Source organism: Callithrix jacchus, chromosome 22 (genome assembly GCF_049354715.1).
Source record: "Callithrix jacchus isolate 240 chromosome 22, calJac240_pri, whole genome shotgun sequence".
Lineage (NCBI taxonomy): Eukaryota > Metazoa > Chordata > Mammalia > Primates > Cebidae > Callithrix > Callithrix jacchus.
The window spans coordinates 1,814,943-1,835,600 of NC_133523.1; the positions used below are offsets into that span (position 1 = coordinate 1,814,943).

At 56.9% G+C, this 20,658-nt stretch overlaps 1 protein-coding gene and 1 pseudogene across 2 annotated transcripts; both read left to right on the plus strand.

The window, feature by feature from the left end:
- The first annotated feature begins 1,064 nt into the window (after positions 1-1,064).
- SCAMP4 (secretory carrier membrane protein 4) lies at positions 1,065-19,767 on the plus strand. Of its 2 annotated transcripts, XM_008986930.5 has the most exons (7): positions 1,065-1,115; positions 10,888-11,016; positions 11,711-11,867; positions 13,228-13,329; positions 17,100-17,217; positions 17,954-18,131; positions 19,067-19,767. In XM_008986930.5, exons 1-6 carry the CDS (start codon positions 1,109-1,111, stop codon positions 18,128-18,130), a joined length of 690 nt encoding a protein of 229 aa, XP_008985178.1. In that variant the 5' UTR covers positions 1,065-1,108; the 3' UTR covers position 18,131; positions 19,067-19,767. The 2 variants fall into 2 exon arrangements, with proteins under 2 accessions (XP_008985178.1, XP_078217544.1); XM_078361418.1 differs by having other exon boundaries at positions 17,954-19,767.
- On the plus strand, positions 18,241-19,767 carry LOC144580923 (uncharacterized; annotated as a pseudogene).
- Positions 19,768-20,658: the final 891 nt, after the last annotated feature.

The following is a 20,658-nucleotide window of genomic DNA, read 5'->3' on the forward strand; positions in this document are numbered from 1 at the left end:
GGACAGAACGCGCGGCTGACCAGGAGACCGCCAGACCTGCAGTGGGGGACCCCGTGCCTGGGGCTGGGACCGAGGTGGGCTGATGTGGCCGGAGCCACAGCATGGAGGTGGGAGCTGCAGAGGCATGCCCGGTGGTGGGGGCAGTGGTTGGTCCTCCTCCATGCTTGGTGCTCAGGGCTCAGCTCCTTCCCCTGAGGGGCAGGAAGGCAGAAAGGAGGGAGGGGGGGCTGGGAGGTAGAAAGAGGACAGAATGTGCTGTCCCAAGAGCCTGGGGCGCCCCAACCCCGGTGACACCTCCCCGGATGGGTTGTGTGTGGAGGCCTTAGTTCCTCTGCGCCTCCTCTCCTGGTCTGTGGGCGGGAGGCAGCTCCAGCCCGTGCCCGCCCCCTCGGGCCTGCTCCCTGCCAGGATCTGGGATGGTTCCAACCGTGATGGGCTGTGATGGGCATTTCCCTGCTGGCCTGGCCCACCTCCCAATGGCAGGCCTGCCACCAGGACCACGGAAGCAGCTAGATCACTCTGTGGTGCGTGGCTGGCAGGCTGGGTCAGGCTGCTCTGGTGCGTCTGCTTGTGGGATTCCCTTTCAGAAAGGCCATGTGCCACTTGGATGCGATGGGGTCCTAGGCCCTGCGACGTTCACGGGGTGAAAACCATAGCCCAGACAGGCAGTGTGACTGGCCTGAGGGCACACAGCAGTGAGCTGGCACCTGGTTCTGTTACTCGCTGGGAAGTCAGGCCGTGCAGCACTTATCCCTTGTGGGCTGAAGCTGGGATTTGGGGCACGTGGGGGCCTAGGACAGCAGGGGAGGGGCATCCTGGCTGGGGCGGTAGGTGGGAGGGCTGCAGCCGGCCCTTCCCCTTTTGCCAGCAAGGATGGTGCACACTCGAGGCGAGTGGAGGGAACCCGTGGGGTGACATATAGGGTCAGGTCAGGCCTGTGGCATCTGCACAGCCCACTGCTCTGCCCAGAGTACAGGGCACAGTGAGGGGCTCTCCAGCCACGGTGGGTGGTTAACGCCCTGCCCAGGGCGACCTGTGATTCTCTGACTGTCACTGTCTATTTCCAGGTGGCTGCAGGCTTCAGCCGGCGCCGGTTGGCGAAGAAGAGATGTCAGGTGAGTCCTGCCGGCCTGGGAGCCCCAGCGGTGTGGGCGGGAGGGTGACGCCAGCAGTTCCCACGGCAGCCCTCGGTCCTGGCCGTGGCTGTACAGTGTCCTCCTGGCCCGCCTGGCTTCTGACTTCTCCAGCTCCACAGCTCAGACAGCCGGGTTCTTGCCTCTGCTGGGGGTCGGGACAGGGCTACAGAGCCGCCTGTGTCATCCGCTCCGACGCCAGGAGGGGTGTGAGTGAAGCCAGGTGGGCCTCAGCATGGGCACCTCACCCCTGCCTTCTTCCGAGGTCTCTGCTACTTCTGGGCCTGGCAGTTCACCCCCAGGCTTTTGCGCTGCCCTGCCCTCCTCCTGGATGCCCCACCCAGAGGAATTCACTCCACTCCCTTCCCCGCCTCACGACCCGAAGCACAGCCCGCCGGTGCCCCCCGCTGGCACTGCTGCTCTTTCCTCCTAGCACCCGCTCTCTTCTTGGTGCCCACGGGTCTCTGACCCGCTCACCCGCTCGTGTACTGTCAGCCCCCGCTGCGGGTGGAGCCCCTGAGGATGGGCCTCCTGCCGTCTGGCTTCCGCGGGCAGTGCTGGCTCCGCAGAAGCTCCCAGGGGTCTCCCAGGTCATGCCGAGTCCCCCAGAGGCTGTGTGTGTTCCCTTCCTGACCCCTGGAGCCGGTGGTTGGGAGCTCATTTGGGAACATGGCCTTTGCCGATGTGGGGGGTTAAGATGAAGTGATGGGCCGGGCGCGGCGGCTCACGCCTGCAATCCCAGCTCTTTGGGAGGCCGAGGCGGGCAGATCAAGAGGTCAAGAGATCGAGACCATCCTGGTCAACATGGGGAAACCCTGTCTCTACTAAAAACACAAAAATTAGCTGGGCATGGTGGTGCATGCCTGTAATCCCAGCCACTTGGGAGGCTGAGGCGGGAGAGTTGCCTGAACCTGGGAGATGGAGGTTGTACTGATCCGAGATTGCACCATTGCGCTCCAGCCTGGCAACAGAGCAAGACTCTGACTCAAAAAAAAAAAGGGACCGGGCGTGGCAGCTCACGCCTGTAATCCAAGCACTTTGGAGGCCAAGGCGGGCGGATGACCTGAGGTCATGAGTTCAAGACCAGCCTGACCAACATGGTGAAACCCCGTTTTAAAAAAAAAGAAAAAAAAAAATGAGGTACTAGAGCAGGGCGAAGTCTCAGTCCAGTGCCTGGTGTATTTATGTACGTATATAAGTCCGGCGCCCGGTGTATTTATGTACGTATATCAGTCCGGCGCCCGGTGTGTTTATGTACGTATATAAGTCCGGCGCCCGGTGTACGTATATAAGTCCGGCACCCGGTGTATGTATATAAGTCCGGCGCCCGGTGTGTTTATGTACGTATATAAGTCCGGCGCCCGGTGTATTTATGTACGTATATCAGTCCGGCGCCCGGTGTGTTTATGTACGTATATAAGTCCGGCGCCCGGTGTACGTATATAAGTCCGGCACCCGGTGTATGTATATAAGTCCGGCGCCCGGTGTGTTTATGTACGTATATAAGTCCGGCGCCCGGTGTACGTATATAAGTCCGGCGCCCGGTGTGTTTATGTACGTATATAAGTCCGGCGCCCGGTGTACGTATATAAGTCCGGCACCCGGTGTGTTTATGTACGTATATAAGTCCGGCGCCCGGTGTACGTATATAAGTCCGGCGCCCGGTGTGTTTATGTACGTATATAAGTCCGGCGCCCGGTGTATGTATATAAGTCCGGCACCCGGTGTGTTTATGTACGTATATAAGTCCGGCGCCCGGTGTATGTATATAAGTCCGGCACCCGGTGTGTTTATGTACGTATATAAGTCCGGCGCCCGGTGTACGTATATAAGTCCGGCGCCCGGTGTGTTTATGTACGTATATAAGTCCGGCGCCCGGTGTATGTATATAAGTCCGGCACCCGGTGTGTTTATGTACGTATATAAGTCCGGCGCCCGGCGTGTTTATGTACGTATATAAGTCCGGCACCCGGTGTATGTATATAAGTCCGGCGCCCGGTGTGTTTATGTACGTATATAAGTCCGGCGCCCGGCGTGTTTATGTACGTATATAAGTCCGGCACCCGGTGTATGTATATAAGTCCGGCACCCGGTGTGTTTATGTACGTATATAAGTCCGGCGCCCGGCGTGTTTATGTACGTATATAAGTCCGGCACCCGGTGTATGTATATAAGTCCGGCGCCCGGTGTGTTTATGTACGTATATAAGTCCGGCGCCCGGTGTATGTATATAAGTCCGGCACCCGGTGTGTTTATGTATGTATATAAGTCCGGCGCCCGGCGTGTTTATGTACGTATATAAGTCCGGCGCCCGGCGTGTTTATGTACGTATATAAGTCCGGCACCCGGCGTGTTTATGTACGTATATAAGTCCGGCACCCGGCGTGTTTATGTACGTATATAAGTCCGGCGCCCGGTGTATTTATGTACGTATATAAGTCCGGCGCCCGGTGTATGTATATAAGTCCGGCGCCCGGTGTGTTTATGTACGTATATAAGTCCGGCGCCCGGTGTATGTATATAAGTCCGGCACCCGGTGTGTTTATGTATGTATATAAGTCCGGCGCCCGGCGTGTTTATGTACGTATATAAGTCCGGCGCCCGGCGTGTTTATGTACGTATATAAGTCCGGCACCCGGCGTGTTTATGTACGTATATAAGTCCGGCACCCGGCGTGTTTATGTACGTATATAAGTCCGGCACCCGGCGTGTTTATGTACGTATATAAGTCCGGCGCCCGGCGTGTTTATGTACGTATATAAGTCCGGCACCCGGCGTGTTTATGTACGTATATAAGTCCGGCACCCGGCGTGTTTATGTACGTATATAAGTCCGGCGCCCGGTGTATGTATATAAGTCCGGCACCCGGTGTGTTTATGTACGTATATAAGTCCGGCGCCCGGTGTACGTATATAAGTCCGGCACCCGGTGTGTTTATGTACGTATATAAGTCCGGCGCCCGGTGTATGTATATAAGTCCGGCACCCGGTGTATTTATGTACGTATATAAGTCCGGCACCCGGTATGTTTATGTACGTATATAAGTCCGGCGCCGGGCGTGTTTATGTACGTATATAAGTCCGGCGCCCGGTGTACGTATATAAGTCCGGCACCCGGTGTGTTTATGTACGTATATAAGTCCGGCACCCGGTATGTTTATGTACGTATATAAGTCCGGCGCCCGGTGTATTTATGTACGTATATAAGTCCGGCACCCGGTGTGTTTATGTACGTATATAAGTCCGGCACCCGGTGTCTTTATGTACGTATATAAGTCCGGCACCCGGTATGTTTATGTACGTATATAAGTCCGGCGCCGGGCGTGTTTATGTACGTATATAAGTCTGGCGCCCGGTGTACGTATATAAGTCCGGCACCCGGTGTGTTTATGTACGTATATAAGTCCGGCACCCGGTGTCTTTATGTACGTATATAAGTCCGGCACCCGGTGTGTTTATGTACGTATATAAGTCCGGCACCCGGTGTCTTTATGTACGTATATAAGTCCGGCACCCGGTATGTTTATGTACGTATATAAGTCCGGCGCCGGGCGTGTTTATGTACGTATATAAGTCCGGCGCCCGGTGTACGTATATAAGTCCGGCACCCGGTGTGTTTATGTACGTATATAAGTCCGGCACCCGGTGTCTTTATGTACGTATATAAGTCCGGCACCCGGTATGTTTATGTACGTATATAAGTCCGGCGCCGGGCGTGTTTATGTACGTATATAAGTCCGGCGCCCGGTGTACGTATATAAGTCCGGCACCCGGTGTGTTTATGTACGTATATAAGTCCGGCACCCGGTGTCTTTATGTACGTATATAAGTCCGGCACCCGGTATGTTTATGTACGTATATAAGTCCGGCGCCGGGCGTGTTTATGTACGTATATAAGTCCGGCGCCCGGTGTGTTTATGTACGTATATAAGTCCGGCACCCGGTGTGTTTATGTACGTATATAAGTCCGGCACCCGGTATGTTTATGTACGTATATAAGTCCGGCGCCCGGTGTATTTATGTACGTATATAAGTCCGGCACCCGGTGTGTTTATGTACGTATATAAGTCCGGCACCCGGTGTCTTTATGTACGTATATAAGTCCGGCACCCGGTATGTTTATGTACGTATATAAGTCCGGCGCCCGGTGTATTTATGTACGTATATAAGTCCGGCACCCGGTGTGTTTATGTACGTATATAAGTCCGGCACCCGGTGTCTTTATGTACGTATATAAGTCCGGCACCCGGTATGTTTATGTACGTATATAAGTCCGGCGCCGGGCGTGTTTATGTACGTATATAAGTCTGGCGCCCGGTGTACGTATATAAGTCCGGCACCCGGTGTGTTTATGTACGTATATAAGTCCGGCACCCGGTGTCTTTATGTACGTATATAAGTCCGGCACCCGGTATGTTTATGTACGTATATAAGTCCGGCGCCGGGCGTGTTTATGTACGTATATAAGTCCGGCGCCCGGTGTACGTATATAAGTCCGGCACCCGGTGTGTTTATGTACGTATATAAGTCCGGCACCCGGTGTCTTTATGTACGTATATAAGTCCGGCACCCGGTGTCTTTATGTACGTATATAAGTCCGGCACCCGGCACGTATATAAGTCCGGCACCCGGCGTGTTTATGTACGTATATAAGTCCGGCGCCCGGCGTGTTTATGTACGTATATAAGTCCGGCGCCCGGCGTGTTTATGTACGTATATAAGTCCGGCGCCCGGCGTGTTTATGTACGTATATAAGTCCGGCGCCCGGCGTGTTTATGTACGTATATAAGTCCGGCGCCCGGCGTGTTTATGTACGTATATAAGTCCGGCGCCGGGCGTGTTTATGTACGTATATAAGTCCGGCGCCCGGTGTGTTTATGTACGTATATAAGTCCGGCGCCCGGCGTGTTTATGTACGTATATAAGTCCGGCGCCCGGCGTGTTTATGTACGTATATAAGTCCGGCTCCCGGCGTGTTTATGTACGTATATAAGTCCGGTGCCCGGCGTGTTTATGTACGTATATAAGTCCGGCGCCCGGCGTGTTTATGTACGTATATAAGTCCGGCGCCGGGCGTGTTTATGTACGTATATAAGTCCGGCGCCCGGCGTGTTTATGTACGTATATAAGTCCGGCGCCCGGCGTGTTTATGTACGTATATAAGTCCGGCGCCCGGCGTGTTTATGTACGTATATAAGTCCGGCACCCGGTGTGTTTATGTACGTATATAAGTCCGGCGCCCGGCGTGTTTATGTACGTATATAAGTCCGGCACCCGGTGTGTTTATGTACGTATATAAGTCCGGCACCCGGTGTGTTTATGTACGTATATAAGTCCGGCACCCGGTGTCTTTATGTACGTATATAAGTCCGGCACCCGGCACGTATATAAGTCCGGCACCCGGCGTGTTTATGTACGTATATAAGTCCGGCGCCCGGCGTGTTTATGTACGTATATAAGTCCGGCGCCCGGCGTGTTTATGTACGTATATAAGTCCGGCGCCCGGCGTGTTTATGTACGTATATAAGTCCGGCGCCCGGCGTGTTTATGTACGTATATAAGTCCGGCGCCCGGCGTGTTTATGTACGTATATAAGTCCGGCGCCGGGCGTGTTTATGTACGTATATAAGTCCGGCGCCCGGTGTGTTTATGTATGTATATAAGTCCGGCGCCCGGTGTGTTTATGTATGTATATAAGTCCGGCGCCCGGCGTGTTTATGTACGTATATAAGTCCGGCGCCCGGTGTATGCATATAAGTCCGGCGCCCGGCGTGTTTATGTACGTATATAAGTCCGGCGCCCGGCGTGTTTATGTACGTATATAAGTCCGGCGCCCGGCGTGTTTATGTACGTATATAAGTCCGGCGCCGGGCGTGTTTATGTACGTATATAAGTCCGGCGCCCGGTGTGTTTATGTATGTATATAAGTCCGGCGCCCGGTGTGTTTATGTATGTATATAAGTCCGGCGCCCGGCGTGTTTATGTACGTATATAAGTCCGGCGCCCGGTGTATGCATATAAGTCCGGCGCCCGGCGTGTTTATGTACGTATATAAGTCCGGCGCCCGGTGTGTTTATGTACGTATATAAGTCCGGCGCCCGGTGTGTTTATGTATGTATATAAGTCCGGCGCCCGGCGTGTTTATGTACGTATATAAGTCCGGCGCCCGGTGTATGCATATAAGTCCGGCGCCCGGCGTGTTTATGTACGTATATAAGTCCGGCGCCCGGTGTATGCATATAAGTCCGGCGCCCGGTGTATTTATGTACGTATATAAGTCCGGCGCCCGGTGTGTTTATGTACGTATATAAGTCCGGCGCCCGGTGTATTTATGTACATATGTAAGTCCGGTGCCCGGTGTATTTATGTACATATATAAGTCCGGCGCCCGGTGCATTTATGTACATATATAAGTCCGGCGCCCGATGTATGTATATAAGTCCGGTGCCCGGTGTGTTTATGTACGTATATAAGTCCGGCGCCCGGTGTATGCATATAAGTCCGGCGCCCGGTGTGTTTATGTACGTATATAAGTCCGGCGCCCGGTGTATGCATATAAGTCCGGCGCCCGGTGTGTTTATGTACGTATATAAGTCCGGCGCCCGGTGTGTTTATGTACGTATATAAGTCCGGCGCCCGGTGTGTTTATGTACGTATATAAGTCCGGCGCCCGGTGTGTTTATGTACGTATATAAGTCCGGCGCCCGGTGTATGCATATAAGTCCGGCGCCCGGTGTGTTTATGTACGTATATAAGTCCGGCGCCCGGTGTGTTTATGTACGTATATAAGTCCGGCGCCCGGCGTGTTTATGTACGTATATAAGTCCGGCGCCCGGTGTATTTATGTACATATGTAAGTCCGGTGCCCGGTGTATTTATGTACATATATAAGTCCGGCGCCCGGTGCATTTATGTACATATATAAGTCCGGCGCCCGATGTATGTATATAAGTCCGGTGCCCGGTGTGTTTATGTACGTATATAAGTCCGGCGCCCGGTGTATGCATATAAGTCCGGCGCCCGGTGTGTTTATGTACGTATATAAGTCCGGCGCCCGGTGTATGCATATAAGTCCGGCGCCCGGTGTGTTTATGTACGTATATAAGTCCGGCGCCCGGTGTGTTTATGTACGTATATAAGTCCGGCGCCCGGTGTGTTTATGTACGTATATAAGTCCGGCGCCCGGTGTGTTTATGTACGTATATAAGTCCGGCGCCCGGTGTATGCATATAAGTCCGGCGCCCGGTGTGTTTATGTACGTATATAAGTCCGGCGCCCGGTGTGTTTATGTACGTATATAAGTCCGGCGCCCGGCGTGTTTATGTACGTATATAAGTCCGGCGCCCGGTGTATGCATATAAGTCCGGCGCCCGGTGTATGTATATAAGTCCGGCGCCGGGCGTGTTTATGTACGTATATAAGTCCGGCGCCCGATGTATGTATATAAGTCCGGTGCCCGGTGTATTTATGTACGTATATAAGTCCGGTGCCCGGTGTATTTATGTATCTATATAGGTCCGGCGCCCGGTGTATTTATATATTTATTTAAGTCCAGTGCTATTTATGGAAGTCCAGTGCCTGGTATATTTATAAGAGTTGCAGTCGGGCGCGGTGGCTCACGCCTGTAATCCCAGCACTTTGGGAGACTGAGGTGAATCATAAGGTCAGGAGGTTGAGAACAGCCTGACCAACATGGTGAAACCCCATTTCTACTAAAAATACAAAAATTAGCTGGGCATGGTGATGCACGCCTGTAGTCCCAGCTACTCGGGAGGCTGAGGCAGAAGAATGCTTGAACCCAGGAGGCGGAGGTTGTGGTGAGCCGAGATCACGCCATTGCACTCCAGCCTGGGCGACAGAGTGAGACTCCATCTCAAAAAAATGAGAGATGAAGAGACAGGAGGGGTCATGGAGATGGAGGCAGAGGCTGGAGCTATGCGGCCATGAGCCCCAGAAGCTGGGAGAGACAGGAAAGCTCCTTCCCTGAGCCTCCAGAGGAAGCGTGGCCCCAAGACACCTTGATCTCAGATTTCTGGCTCCAGGATTGTTAGCAGATATGTTTCTGTTGTGTTACCTTCCTGTTTGTTTTGAGACAGGGTGTGGCTCAGTGGTGGGACCACAGCTCACTGCAGCCTTAACCTCCCAGATTCAAGCAGTCCTCCCGCCTCAGCCTTCTGAGGAGCTGGGACCACAAGGGTGCACCACCACGCTTGGCTGATTTTTGTATTTTTTGTGGAGTTGGGATCTCATTAGGTTGCCCGGGCTGATGTGGAACTCCTGGGCTCCCACAGCCCTCCTGCCCCGGCTTCCCCGAATGCTGGGATGGCAGGTGGAACCTGCACTTGGGCGGCTGTTGTCTGAGCCTCCCAGTTGGTGGCGCTTTCTCACCCCAGCCACTGGGAACAGAAGTGTCCCCTGGCCACAGCCTGCCTGCAGCCTGTGGACTTGGCCCACTGAGCACGCCTGTTGGCCTCCCCTGCCTGCTATAGAGAATGACACCAAACCCAGCCTGCTGCGGCCACACCCAGGCTAAACAGGAGGGCTGCAGAGATGGGCATGGCCCCTCGTAAAGGGTGGCACCTAAATTTAAAACAATTTCATAAACTTAGTTTCTTAAAACAAGGAAATCTGTTACCTGACAGTTTGGAGACCAGAAATCCTAAAATCAAGCTGTAGACAGGGCTGGGTCCTCCTGGGGGCTCCAGGCGAGAAGCCAGTTCCCGCCTTTCTCAGCATCCAGAGGTACCTGCACCCCTTGGCTCGGGGCCCCATCCTCCCCTTCACAGCCCCAGTGCAGCCGCTTCCAGGCTCTCTGAGTCCCACCCTCCCGCCTCCTCTCGTGAGCTACTGTGAGAACACTGGGCCCCAGATCATCCTGCTCCTCTCCTGTCTCAGGTCCTTCCCTCAATCCCAGCTGCAGAGTCCCTTCTGCCATGAGAGGCGACACAGCCGTGGACGAGGTCGGGCTGCCTTCAAGAGACAAAATCTGGGGCCAGGCACAGTGGCTCACGCCTGTCATCCCAGCACTTTGGGAGGCTGAGGCGGGTGGATCATGGGGTCAGGACTTCAAGACCAGTCTGGCCAAGATGGTGAAACCCCGTGTCTGCTAAAAAGACAAAAGTTACCTGGGCACGGTGGTGGACCCCTGTAGTCCCAGCTACTCGGGAGCTGAGGCAGAGAATTGCTTAAACTTTGGAAGTGGAGGTTGCAGTGAGCTGAGATCACGCCATTGCACTCCAGCCTGGGTGACAGAGCAAGACTGTGTCTTAAAAAAAAAAAAAAAAAAAAAAAAAAGCGGGGCGCGGTGGCTCACGCCTGTAATCCCAGCACTTTGGGAGGCCGAGGCGGGTGGATCATGAGGTCAAGAGATCGAAACCCTCCTGGTCAACAAGGTGAAACCCCGTCTCTACTAAAAATACAAAAATTAGCTGGGCATGGTGGCGTGTGCCTTTAGTCCCAGCTACTCCGGAGGCTGAGGCAGGAGAATTGCCTGAACCCAGGAGGCGGAGGTTGCAGTGAGCCGAGATCGCGCCATTGCACCCCAGGCTGGGTAGCGAGCGAAATTCTGTCTCAAAAAAAAAAGAAGCCGGGTGCAGTGGCTCACGCCTGTAATCCCAGCACTTTGGGAGGCTGAGGTGGGCAGATCACCTGAGGTCAGGAGTTCGAGACCAGCGTGGCCAATATGGTGAAACCCCATCTTTAAAAAAAAAAAAAGACAAAATCCGGTTGTGTCCGTGGGTTCTCTGTCCCGACAGAAAAGGAGAACAACTTCCCGCCGCTGCCCAGGTTCATCCCCCTGAAGCCCTGCTTCTACCAGAACTTCTCCGATGAGATCCCGGTGGAGCACCAGGTCCTGGTGAAGCGGATCTACCGACTGTGGATGTGTGAGCGGCTCGGGGCGGGAGGCAGAGGCAGGGCTGCCCGAGGGAAGGGGGTAGGAAGGGAGCGCCATTCGGGCAGGGGCAGCCTGGCGGGGTCTCTGGGCCCGGTGGTCCCTACAGTGATGGAGGCCGCTGTCCAGGCCCCAGTGTCCATCCTTGATGTGGTGTCACCAGGCTGGGGAGGCGGACGGCAGAGGGCGCAGTCCCGTAGCTGGGCGTGCCTTCCCGTGGCCATGCCCTCGCGTGTGGGGTCACCGGGCTGGGGAGGCGGACAGCAGATGCTGGAGTCCCATAGCTGGGCGAGCTTTCCCGTGGCCATGCCCTCGCGCGTGGGGTCACCGGGCTGGGGAGGCGGACAGCAGATGCTGGAGTCCCATAGCTGGGCGAGCCTTCCCGCGGCCATGCCCTCGCGCGTGGGGTCACCGGGCTGGGGAGGCGGACGGCAGATGCTGGAGTCCCATAGCTGGGCGAGCCTTCCCGCGGCCATGCCCTCGCGCGTGGGGTCACCGGGCTGGGGAGGCGGACGGCAGATGCTGGAGTCCCATAGCTGCGCATGCCTTCCCGTGGCCATGCCCTCGCGCGTGGGGTCACCGGGCTGGGGAGGCGGACAGCAGATGCTGGAGTCCCATAGCTGGGCGAGCCTTCCCGCGGCCACGCCCTCGCGCAGCTGACCCGCCCCCCCCCGCTCTCCCCGCAGTTTACTGCGCCACCCTTGGCGTCAACCTCATCGCCTGCCTGGCCTGGCTGATCGCCGGAGGCCCGGCATCCAACTTCGGCCTGGCCATCGTGTGGCTGCTCCTGTTCACGCCCTGCAGCTACGTGTGCTGGTTCCGGCCCGTCTACAAGGCCTTCCGGTGAGCAGAGCTGCTGGGCCGCCACCGCCCGCGGAGGGAACCGGGCCCGGCTGCCGGGACCTGCCCCTGCTCTGCCCAGTGTGAAGGGCGGTTCACATCCAGGGTGGCAGACGACGGCCCGCAAGCCAGAGCCAAATACCGCCTGTTTGGTTTTGCTTTTTAGTAATTTTGGCCGGGCGCAGTGGCTCACGCCTGTAATCCCAGCCCTTTAGGAGGCCATGCGGGGGTTTCACGAGGTCAGGAGTTTGAGACCAGCCTGGCCAACATGGTGAAACCCCGTCTCTACTAAAAATAAAAAATTTAACCAGGCATGGTGGCGGGCACCTGTGATCCCAGCTGCTTGGGAGGCTGAGGCAGGAGAGTCACTTGAACCCCGGAGTGGGGGTTTGCAGTGAGCTGAGATGACACCACTGCCCTCCAGCCTGGGAGAGGAGCGTGAAACTCTGTCTCAAAAAAAAAAAAGAAAAAAGCCGGGCTCACGTTTGTCATTCTGTCATCCCAGCACTTTGGGAGGCCGAGGCGGGGGGATCACCTGAGGTCAGCAGTTCAAGACTAGCCTGGCCAATGTGGCGAAACCCGGTCTCTACTAAAAATACAAAAATTAGGCAGGTGTGCTGGCGGGCGTCTGTAATCCCAGCAGAGGTTGCAGTGAGCCGAGATCTGGACACTGCACTCCATCCTGGGTGATGGAGTGAGGCTCTCTGCACAGGAAAAAAAAAAACAAAAAACAGGAGCCAAGCGCGGTGGCTTGTGCCTGTAATTTCAGCACTTCGGGAGGCTGAGGTGGGTGGATTAGGAGGTTAGGAGTTTGAGACCAGCCTGACCAATATGGCGAAACCCCGTCTTTATTTTTTTATTTTATTTATTTATTTTTTTTCATTTTCTGAGGCTGAGTTTCGCTGTTGTTACCCAGGCTGGAGTGCAATGGCGCGATCTCGGCTCACCACAATCTCCACCTCCTGGGATCAGGCAATTCTCCTGCCTCAGCCTCCCAAGTAGCTGGGACTACAGGCACGCGCCACCATGCCCAGCTAATTTTTTTTATTTTTAGTGGAGACTGGGTTTCACCTTGTTGACCAGGATGGTCTCGATCTCTTCAACCCATGATCCACCCGCCTCGGCCTCCCAAAGTGCTGGGATTACAGGCGTGAGCCACCGCGCCCGGCCAGAAACCCCCGTCTTTAAACCAAACAAGACCAAACAGAAAACACAGGAGTGAGATAGAGCCTCCATTCTTGCCGTCTCTGGCTTGCACGTTCCTCTCTGGGTGCATCTGGGAGACGCCGCGGTGACCGTCGTGCTTTTCTGGGTGCGTCTGGGAGACGCCGCGGTGACCGTCGTGCTTTCTGTCTCCCCCCAGAGCCGACAGCTCCTTCAACTTCATGGCGTTTTTCTTCATCTTCGGAGCTCAGTTTGTCCTGACGGTCATCCAGGCGATCGGCTTCTCCGGCTGGGGCGCGTGGTAAGCCTCTCCGACGGGCGTGGCGGGTGTGATGCTGGTCCGTCCGCTGCAGGGTCGTGGGCCTGCTGGTGCCCTCCCAGGGAGGGCTCCACACCTGCCCGGCAGCGCCTGCGTCCTCCCCGGCGCCCAGCCGGGCTTGCCTCGCAGGTGTCTGTCTTGCCCCCGTCCGGGGTCTGCGAGCTGACTCCGGCTGCTGATGTCTCTGTGGAAATCACTGGAGGAGAACTGGAAAGATACGTAGAAACGCGCTCACTGCCTGAGACGCTGACATCAGCGTAGAGACCCACAGTGATGGTGGGTCTCTGAGTTCTCTGCCGGGCGCCCAGAAGCGTTGACCTGCGCGTCCTAAATTTCTGGCCTTTTAAATAGGCTTTTTTTTTTGGAATAATTTGGAATCCACAGTTGGTAAGAGCGGCTGCTCCCGCCCTCATTCCCAGCGTGTCTCCCTCGTCCTTAGCGAGGCAGGAGCTCCTCATGGGTGACACCGATCACAGAGCCATGGGCACCTTCGGTTTCCTGGGCTCCCGTTATCAAGCTGCTGTTTGGGGGTGCCTGCCCCATGAGACCGCAGCCCTCTCTCGCCAGTGCACAAATCAGAACCCAGAGAAGGTGTCTCCTCTCCCTTCAGGGGCCCTCGATCTGCAGGCCTCTCCCCTCCTGCACCGCATGGGCCACTGAGGCTGGTCTGTCACCCGCCACGCCAACAGCCTGCGTGATGTCACCCCGGTAATCTGAGTCAGGGTCATATTGAGGGTGTCCCCAGGGCTCCCAGCTCTGCCAGCCTGTGGGGTGCGTACCTGTCTCCAGAGGCCATGGCTGCAGGTCAAGGCTCTGCCCGTCCTCCTCCGAGTCCCCCTGAGCTCCCCACTGCCGGCTCGGCTGACTGGCCCTGCCCTGGGTGCCGGCGCCTCCCCAGGTTCCCCAAACTGAGCTGGGTGGACGAGCTTGTGCCCATGCTGGGTGGTCCTGAGATCCCGGCATGAGGTGAGTGTCCATATGTGACCCTCAGAGGCCTCCCTGCCTCCTCGGCCCTTGGCCCTCAGGCAGGTGTAACAGCAGCGACTCGGCTCCCGTCATGGGAGCCTGAGGTCATCTCCCGCAGGTCACGGGAGACGCTGGAGCCTGCAGTCCCTGCCCAGTTGGAGAGAAGGTGGATGCTCTCGGGAAAGAAACTGAGGGGTCCTTAGAGGAGAACCCGCCTAATGATAGAAATCACATCACAGTGTGCGGCGACCTCACGTCCCACCGTTGGCTTAGCTCAGTGCGCTGCTGTGGGGCGCAAGGGGACAGCCACAACCCCCTGCCCCGGGCGGCTTCTCCAGTGTCCCCTCCCCAGGGGTGACGAACCCACAGGGCCATGAGCCAGGGTGGCAGCTGTGGTTGCAGAGGGCTGTAGCCTCCAGATAAATGACCCCCAGTGAGGCCTAGCTGCGTAGACAGTCGGAGGCCACACATGCTCGGAGGACCTGGTGTCACCGGCGCTGGTGGACCCCGCCAGGAAGCAGAGCCTCTGAGCAGAGCACACAGCCTGGATGACGGTTTGCCCCGCGCCTCCCTGTTCCTGACACCTGCAGGCGGGGCTGGAGACGCTGGCGGGGAAGTGGGAGACGCTGGCGGGGAAGCGGGAGACGCTGGCGGGGAAGCGGGAGACCCACATGCCTTTGCCACTGCGTAAATCTAAAATCCCCAAACAGGTGTTTTTTTGAAAAAGGAAAGAGGCCAGGCACAGTGGCTGACTCCTGTAGTCCCAGCACTTTGGGAGGCCAAGGCAGGAGGGTCACTGCTTGAGGCGGGGAGTTCAGACCAGCCTGGGCAACATAGGGAAACCCCGTCTGTCCAAAAACAAAAGAGGCCGGGTGCGGGCTCACGCCTCTAATCCCAGCACTTTGCGAGGCCGAGGCAGGCAGATCACCTGGGGTTGGAAGTTTGAGACCAGCCTGACCAACGTGGAGAAACCCCATCTCTACTAAAAGTACAAAATTAGCCAGGCGTGGTGGCACGTGCCCGTAATCCCAGCTACTTGGGAGTCTGAGGCAGGAGAATCGCTTGAACCCAGGAGGCGGAGGTTGCAGTGAGCCGAGATTGTGTCATTGCACTCCAGCCTGGGTGACAAGAGCAAAACTCCATCTCAAAAAAAAAAGAGAAAGGATTGACCCGAAGCCCGTGAAGCCTGTGCTGCCCTGCTGTGGAGCGCCGAGCTCGTCAGCCTGGGACGGGCCGGCATCTTGCAGGCAGCAGCGCTGGGTCCATGGCCTGTGCGTGTGTGCGCGTGTCACACAGTGGGCACACAGGCCTGTGTGCATAAGCTCCCTGAACACCTCCGAGGCGTGCGGGTCCTGCGGGCTGCCGTGTGCTGGGAGAGAGAGTGCGGCGTGTCTGTCTGTCAGTTCCCTCAACTTTAAACCGTGTGGTTTCATCACCTGTTTAGACAAAAATCTCACGATGACCGTGTTTTCTGCCTCCCAGGTCGGAGGCAAGTGCGATCCCCAGAAGCCGGTCCTGCACGTGGGGACCCAGGTGGGCCAGCCTTCGCAGTGCCCCACTGGTGGCTGAGCCAGCAGTGCTTGCTTTTATGTGTGTGCTTTTTTCTTGTATTTTGAGACAAGAGTCTTGCTCTGTTGCCCAGGCTGTAGTGTAATGGTGTGATCTCGGCTCACTGCAGCCTCCGCCTCCCGGATTCAAGTGATTCTCCTGCCTCAGCCTCCTTAGCAGCTGGGATAATGGGCATGTGCCCCATGCCTGGCTAATTTTTATACTTTTAGTAGAGACAGGGTCTCACCATGGTGACCAGGCTGGTCTCCAACTCCTGGCCTCAAGTGATCCACCTGCCTCGACCTCCCAAGGTGCTGGGATTACAGGTGTGAGCCACCAGGCCTGGCTAAAAAATTTTTATTTATTTATTTATTTATTTTTTGAGACGAATTTCACTTTTGTTACCCAGGCTGGAGTGCAATGGCGCGATCTCGGCTCACCGCAACCTCCGCCTCCTGGGTTCAGGCAATTCTCCTGCCTCAGCCTCCCGAGTAGCTGGGATTACAGGCACGCACCACCGTGCCCAGCTAATTTTTTGTAATTTTAGTAGAGACGGGGTTTCACCATGTTGACCAGGATGGTCTCGATCTCTTGACCTCGTGATCCACTCACCTTGGCCTCCCAAAGTGCTGGGATTACAGGCATGAACCACCGTGCCCGGCCCTAAAATTTTTTATTTTAATAATTTTTGTAAGAGACGGGGTTTTAGCATGTTGGCCAGGCTGATTTCGAACTCCTGACCTCAGGTGACCCGTCCACCTTGGCCTCCCAGATTGCTGGAATTAGAGGCAGGCGTAAGCCCCAGTGCCGGCCTCCCTTCTGTTTTTAACGGCCCCTCAGGGCCCCATCTGGTGGGATTTCGGCAGTTTCTTATTAGAAGCAGGTGCAGCAGGGGAGGTTCATAGCAGCAGGCTCTGTGGGGTAATGGGAATGAGCTTTTCGGTCTTTCCACGGCTGGTGTTGGCCGGACTCACCAAGGGAAACTAATGGGGAAGCCCTGGTCTCTCCTTCCCCCTGCACCAGCTGCTTGCTGCTGAGATCGTGGTGGAATAAACCTTGTTCACACGTCGAAGTTGGTGGCTCTTAGTGTCACTCTGTGTTTGTTGGCGACGCAGTGGTCGCTGTATGAGCTGTCCACCCCTTGTTGATTGGTCAGAGCTCTTTACATAGGGAGGACCATGGGCCCTCATTTGGGGTGTGTGTGTGTAGGCACCCCCACACTCTCTTGTCTCTTGCAGTGGCTGGCTGTCAGCAGTCGGGTTCTTCCAAACCAGCGTGGGTGCTTCCGTGGTCATGCTGCTTCCAGCCATCATGTTCTCCGTGTCGGCGGCCATGATGGCCATCGCTATCATGAAGGTGAGTCCTCGGCTTTGGGACGTTCACCCCTTATGCCTTCTCCATGAACTCGTCACCCAACTATCCCAGGTGGTGAATGTCGGGGAGCTGGGCCCTCTCTCGTGATGTCACGCAGGACGCACTTCATCCCTAGCAGCGAGCTGGGATGACAGCGGGAGGCACTGTCACCTCCCAGGGACACTCCCAGCGCCTGGGTTCCTGTGGGGCCAGGCCCGTGCTTCCTCATGCCGGGATTGCAGACCCCGGAGGGAGGCAGGGGCTGCCTGTGAACCCCAGGTGCAGGAGCAGCCGGGGCTGGAGCCTCTTGTCCTTGAGGGCGGGCCGTGCAGGTTCCCGGTCGCAGGGTCCATCAGAGACCACACAAGTGTGAACACTGGGCTGATAAAATCGTCCAGTTACAGCCAGACACCGAGTTTGTTGGTTGGTTTGTTTTGGAGACAGTCTTGCTCTGTCGCCCAGGCTGGAGTGCGGTGGCACAGTCTTGGCTCATTGCAGCTTCCACCTCCGAGGTTCAAGCGATTCTCCTGCCTGAGCCTCCGGAGTAGCTGAGGGGACAGGTGTGCACCACCATGCCCAGCTGATTTTTTGTATCTTAGTAGAGCCGAGGTTTCAGGCTGGTCTCGAACTTGGGCACTCAGGCAGTCTGCCCGCCTCAGGCTCTCAAAGTGCTGGGATTACAGGCATGAGCCCCGTGCCCATTTTCTGTTCTCTACCTCCCTGCCCTCCGTCTCTGCAGGTGCACAGGATCTACCGAGGTGCTGGTGGAAGCTTCCAGAAGGCACAGACGGAGTGGAGCACAGGCACGTGGCGGAACCCGCCGTCAAGGGAGGCCCAGTACAACAACTTCTCAGGCAGCAGCCTGCCCGAGTACCCCACTGTGCCCAGCTACCCGGGCAGTGGCCAGTGGCCTTAGGGTGAGTTACCACCACCACCTCCTTCTCCCCTTCACTCCTGCCGCTGCCCTCGCTCCCAAGGGCTGGGAGTGCCTGGGGCCCGTCCTCCCCTCGGGGAGGGTGGAAGCCGATGGTGGCCATGGACCACGCCCCTCCTGCCGGGACCACAGAACCCGTGTTCATCTCATCCGAGAGCGGAGTTCCTCGCAAGCACTGCCCAGCGGTCTCCGGCCTCCGCCGTCCACAGGACACCCTCTTGCTCCCGGAATCGTGTGGTCACCTTGCGGTCCGCTGCACGATCGCCACGGCCTTGTCTTCAGGTCTCCCGGCCTGAGCAGCTAGACTCCAGGGCACAGGTGGCAGCGGGCTGGCCGCCCTCACACTCTCGCGGAGCTGCTGGTGCCGAGGCTGGAGGAGGTCTTATGGGGGACTGTGTCGCACGAGCTGCCCACCCGTCACCAGAGCAGACGCCCTTGGCCCGAACTAAGAAGAGGCCTCGCAGGCAGCTCCCGGTCCCCACAGCAGAGGAGGGCTGTGCCAGCATCCCCCATCCCTGCACTCCAGCCTCGCCCCTCCCCATACTTCCTGTACCTGGGCAGCTCCTGGTCCAGGGTGTCCTCAGGCCACCCTACCTGCCCCTGAACCAGGGACCCCGGGCAGGCCCTTTGTCCGCAACCCCAAGTTCAGGACCCAGGCCAAGCCGGGAGGACGGCGGCTCCCCAAAGCCAGCAAACTGCAGGGGGGCCGCTTTCCCAGCAGCCCCAGCCCTACAGGAGCGGCGTTGTTTTTCTCGTGAGGGAGGCTCGCTCTTGTCCTGGCTGGAGTGCAGTGGCGCGATCTCGGCTCACTGCAGCCTCCGCCTCCCAGGTTCGGGTGGTTGTCCTGCCTCCTCTCCTGAGTAGCTGGGATGACAGGCCTGCGCCACCACGCCTGGCTGAGTTTTGTATTTTTGGTAGAGACGGGGTTTCTCCGTGGTGGTCGTCACTCCTGACTGAGGTGATCCACACGCCCCGGCTTCCCAAAGTGCTGGAATGACAAGTGTGAGCCACCGCGCCTGGCCTGGAGTGGCCTCTTAGGAGGAGAGGGGACCCGTCAAATCTGTGCCTTATGTAGGGGTCCGGCAGCGGCCACGATTGTTTTCCCTCGTCCCCCGACTCCCCCACAAACGCCTCCACCCTCCACGGGGCATTTCCACAGCCCCATTCACAACGGTTGGGCCAAAAAGAAACTTTTCCTCCGTCATTTCCTGGACTCGCTGGCCACGACTTTGGGGACATTCCCGGCTGCCGGCCCTCACCACCGTTCAACCCCGGGACACTTGCCGTGGGACTCCGCTGTCCTGGGCCTCCCTAGACATGGGCCAGTCGCCTGGTTGGTACAGAATGCTGCTGGGTGCCCGGAGGTGGCCATGGTTTCGGGAGGCTGGCAGCCAGGATGGAGCACCCACGGGTCCCACGTCCATGCTTCTTGTCTTCAGGTCCTGCCCCCGGCTGATCTCCTGTCAAAGGGCCCCCCCCTTCCCCAGCCTCACAGCTGTGCTTGGCTGTGCCCATGAAGACCAAGTCCCCTCTGGCAGGCCCGCCCCGCCCCCCCAGCGGTGGTGTTGGGATTTTGTTATGTGAAAATATCCTGGAAATAAATGCATCTCTGCACCAGACCCAGGGACCTGCCGAATTTTCGGTGTAAGTGTTGGTGCCCGTGTTCCCCCAGGCCGTCCCCTCCAGAGAATGACCCTGCAGCACCTGGCCTCGGGCAGGGTGCAGCCAGTAGGAGCCTCGGCATCCCTGGGTCCAGCCCAGCCGCAGCCGTGGGCCTTCAGCGCCGCCTCCTCCCGGGCCTGAGGCACCCTCAGCCAGTGTGCCCGGCGCTCACCCTGCCCTAAATGTGGAGTCCGGACCTGGCGGGCTGCACTCCTCATGCCACGGCCACACGGCACCGAACACACTCTCCTCCACGCCTCACTTTTTCTGTTACTTCCCATTAAAAATTCGATGTTTTTGGGTTTTTTTTTTTTTTGAGACTCTGTCACCCAGGCTGGAGTGCAGTGGCGCGATCTCTATTCACTGCAACCTCTGCCTCCAGGGTTCAAGCGATTCTGCCTCAGCTGCCTGACTGCAGGTGTGTGCCACTACGCCCGGCTGATTTGTTGTGTTTTTAGTAGAGACAGAGTATCACCATGTTGGCCAGGCTGGTCTCCATCTCCTGACCTCATGATCCGCCCACCTTGGCCTTCCAATGTGCTGGATTACAGGTGTCGGCCACCACGCACAGCCAATTTTTTTTAAACAAAAATAGGTTGCCTGTGGCCCAGGCTGGAATCCCAGCTCACTGCAGTCTCGACCCCCTGTTCTCAATCTTCCCAGCCCAGCCTGTGAAAATGTTGAGCCCAAAGAAAAGAAACTGATTTTTTTTTTTTTGAGACGGAGTTTCGCTCTTGTCACCCAGGCTGGAGTGCAATGGCGCGATCTCAGCTCACTGCAGCCTCCGCCTCCTGGGTTCAGGCAATTCTCCCGCCTCAGCCTCCCGAGTAGCTGGGATTACAGGCACG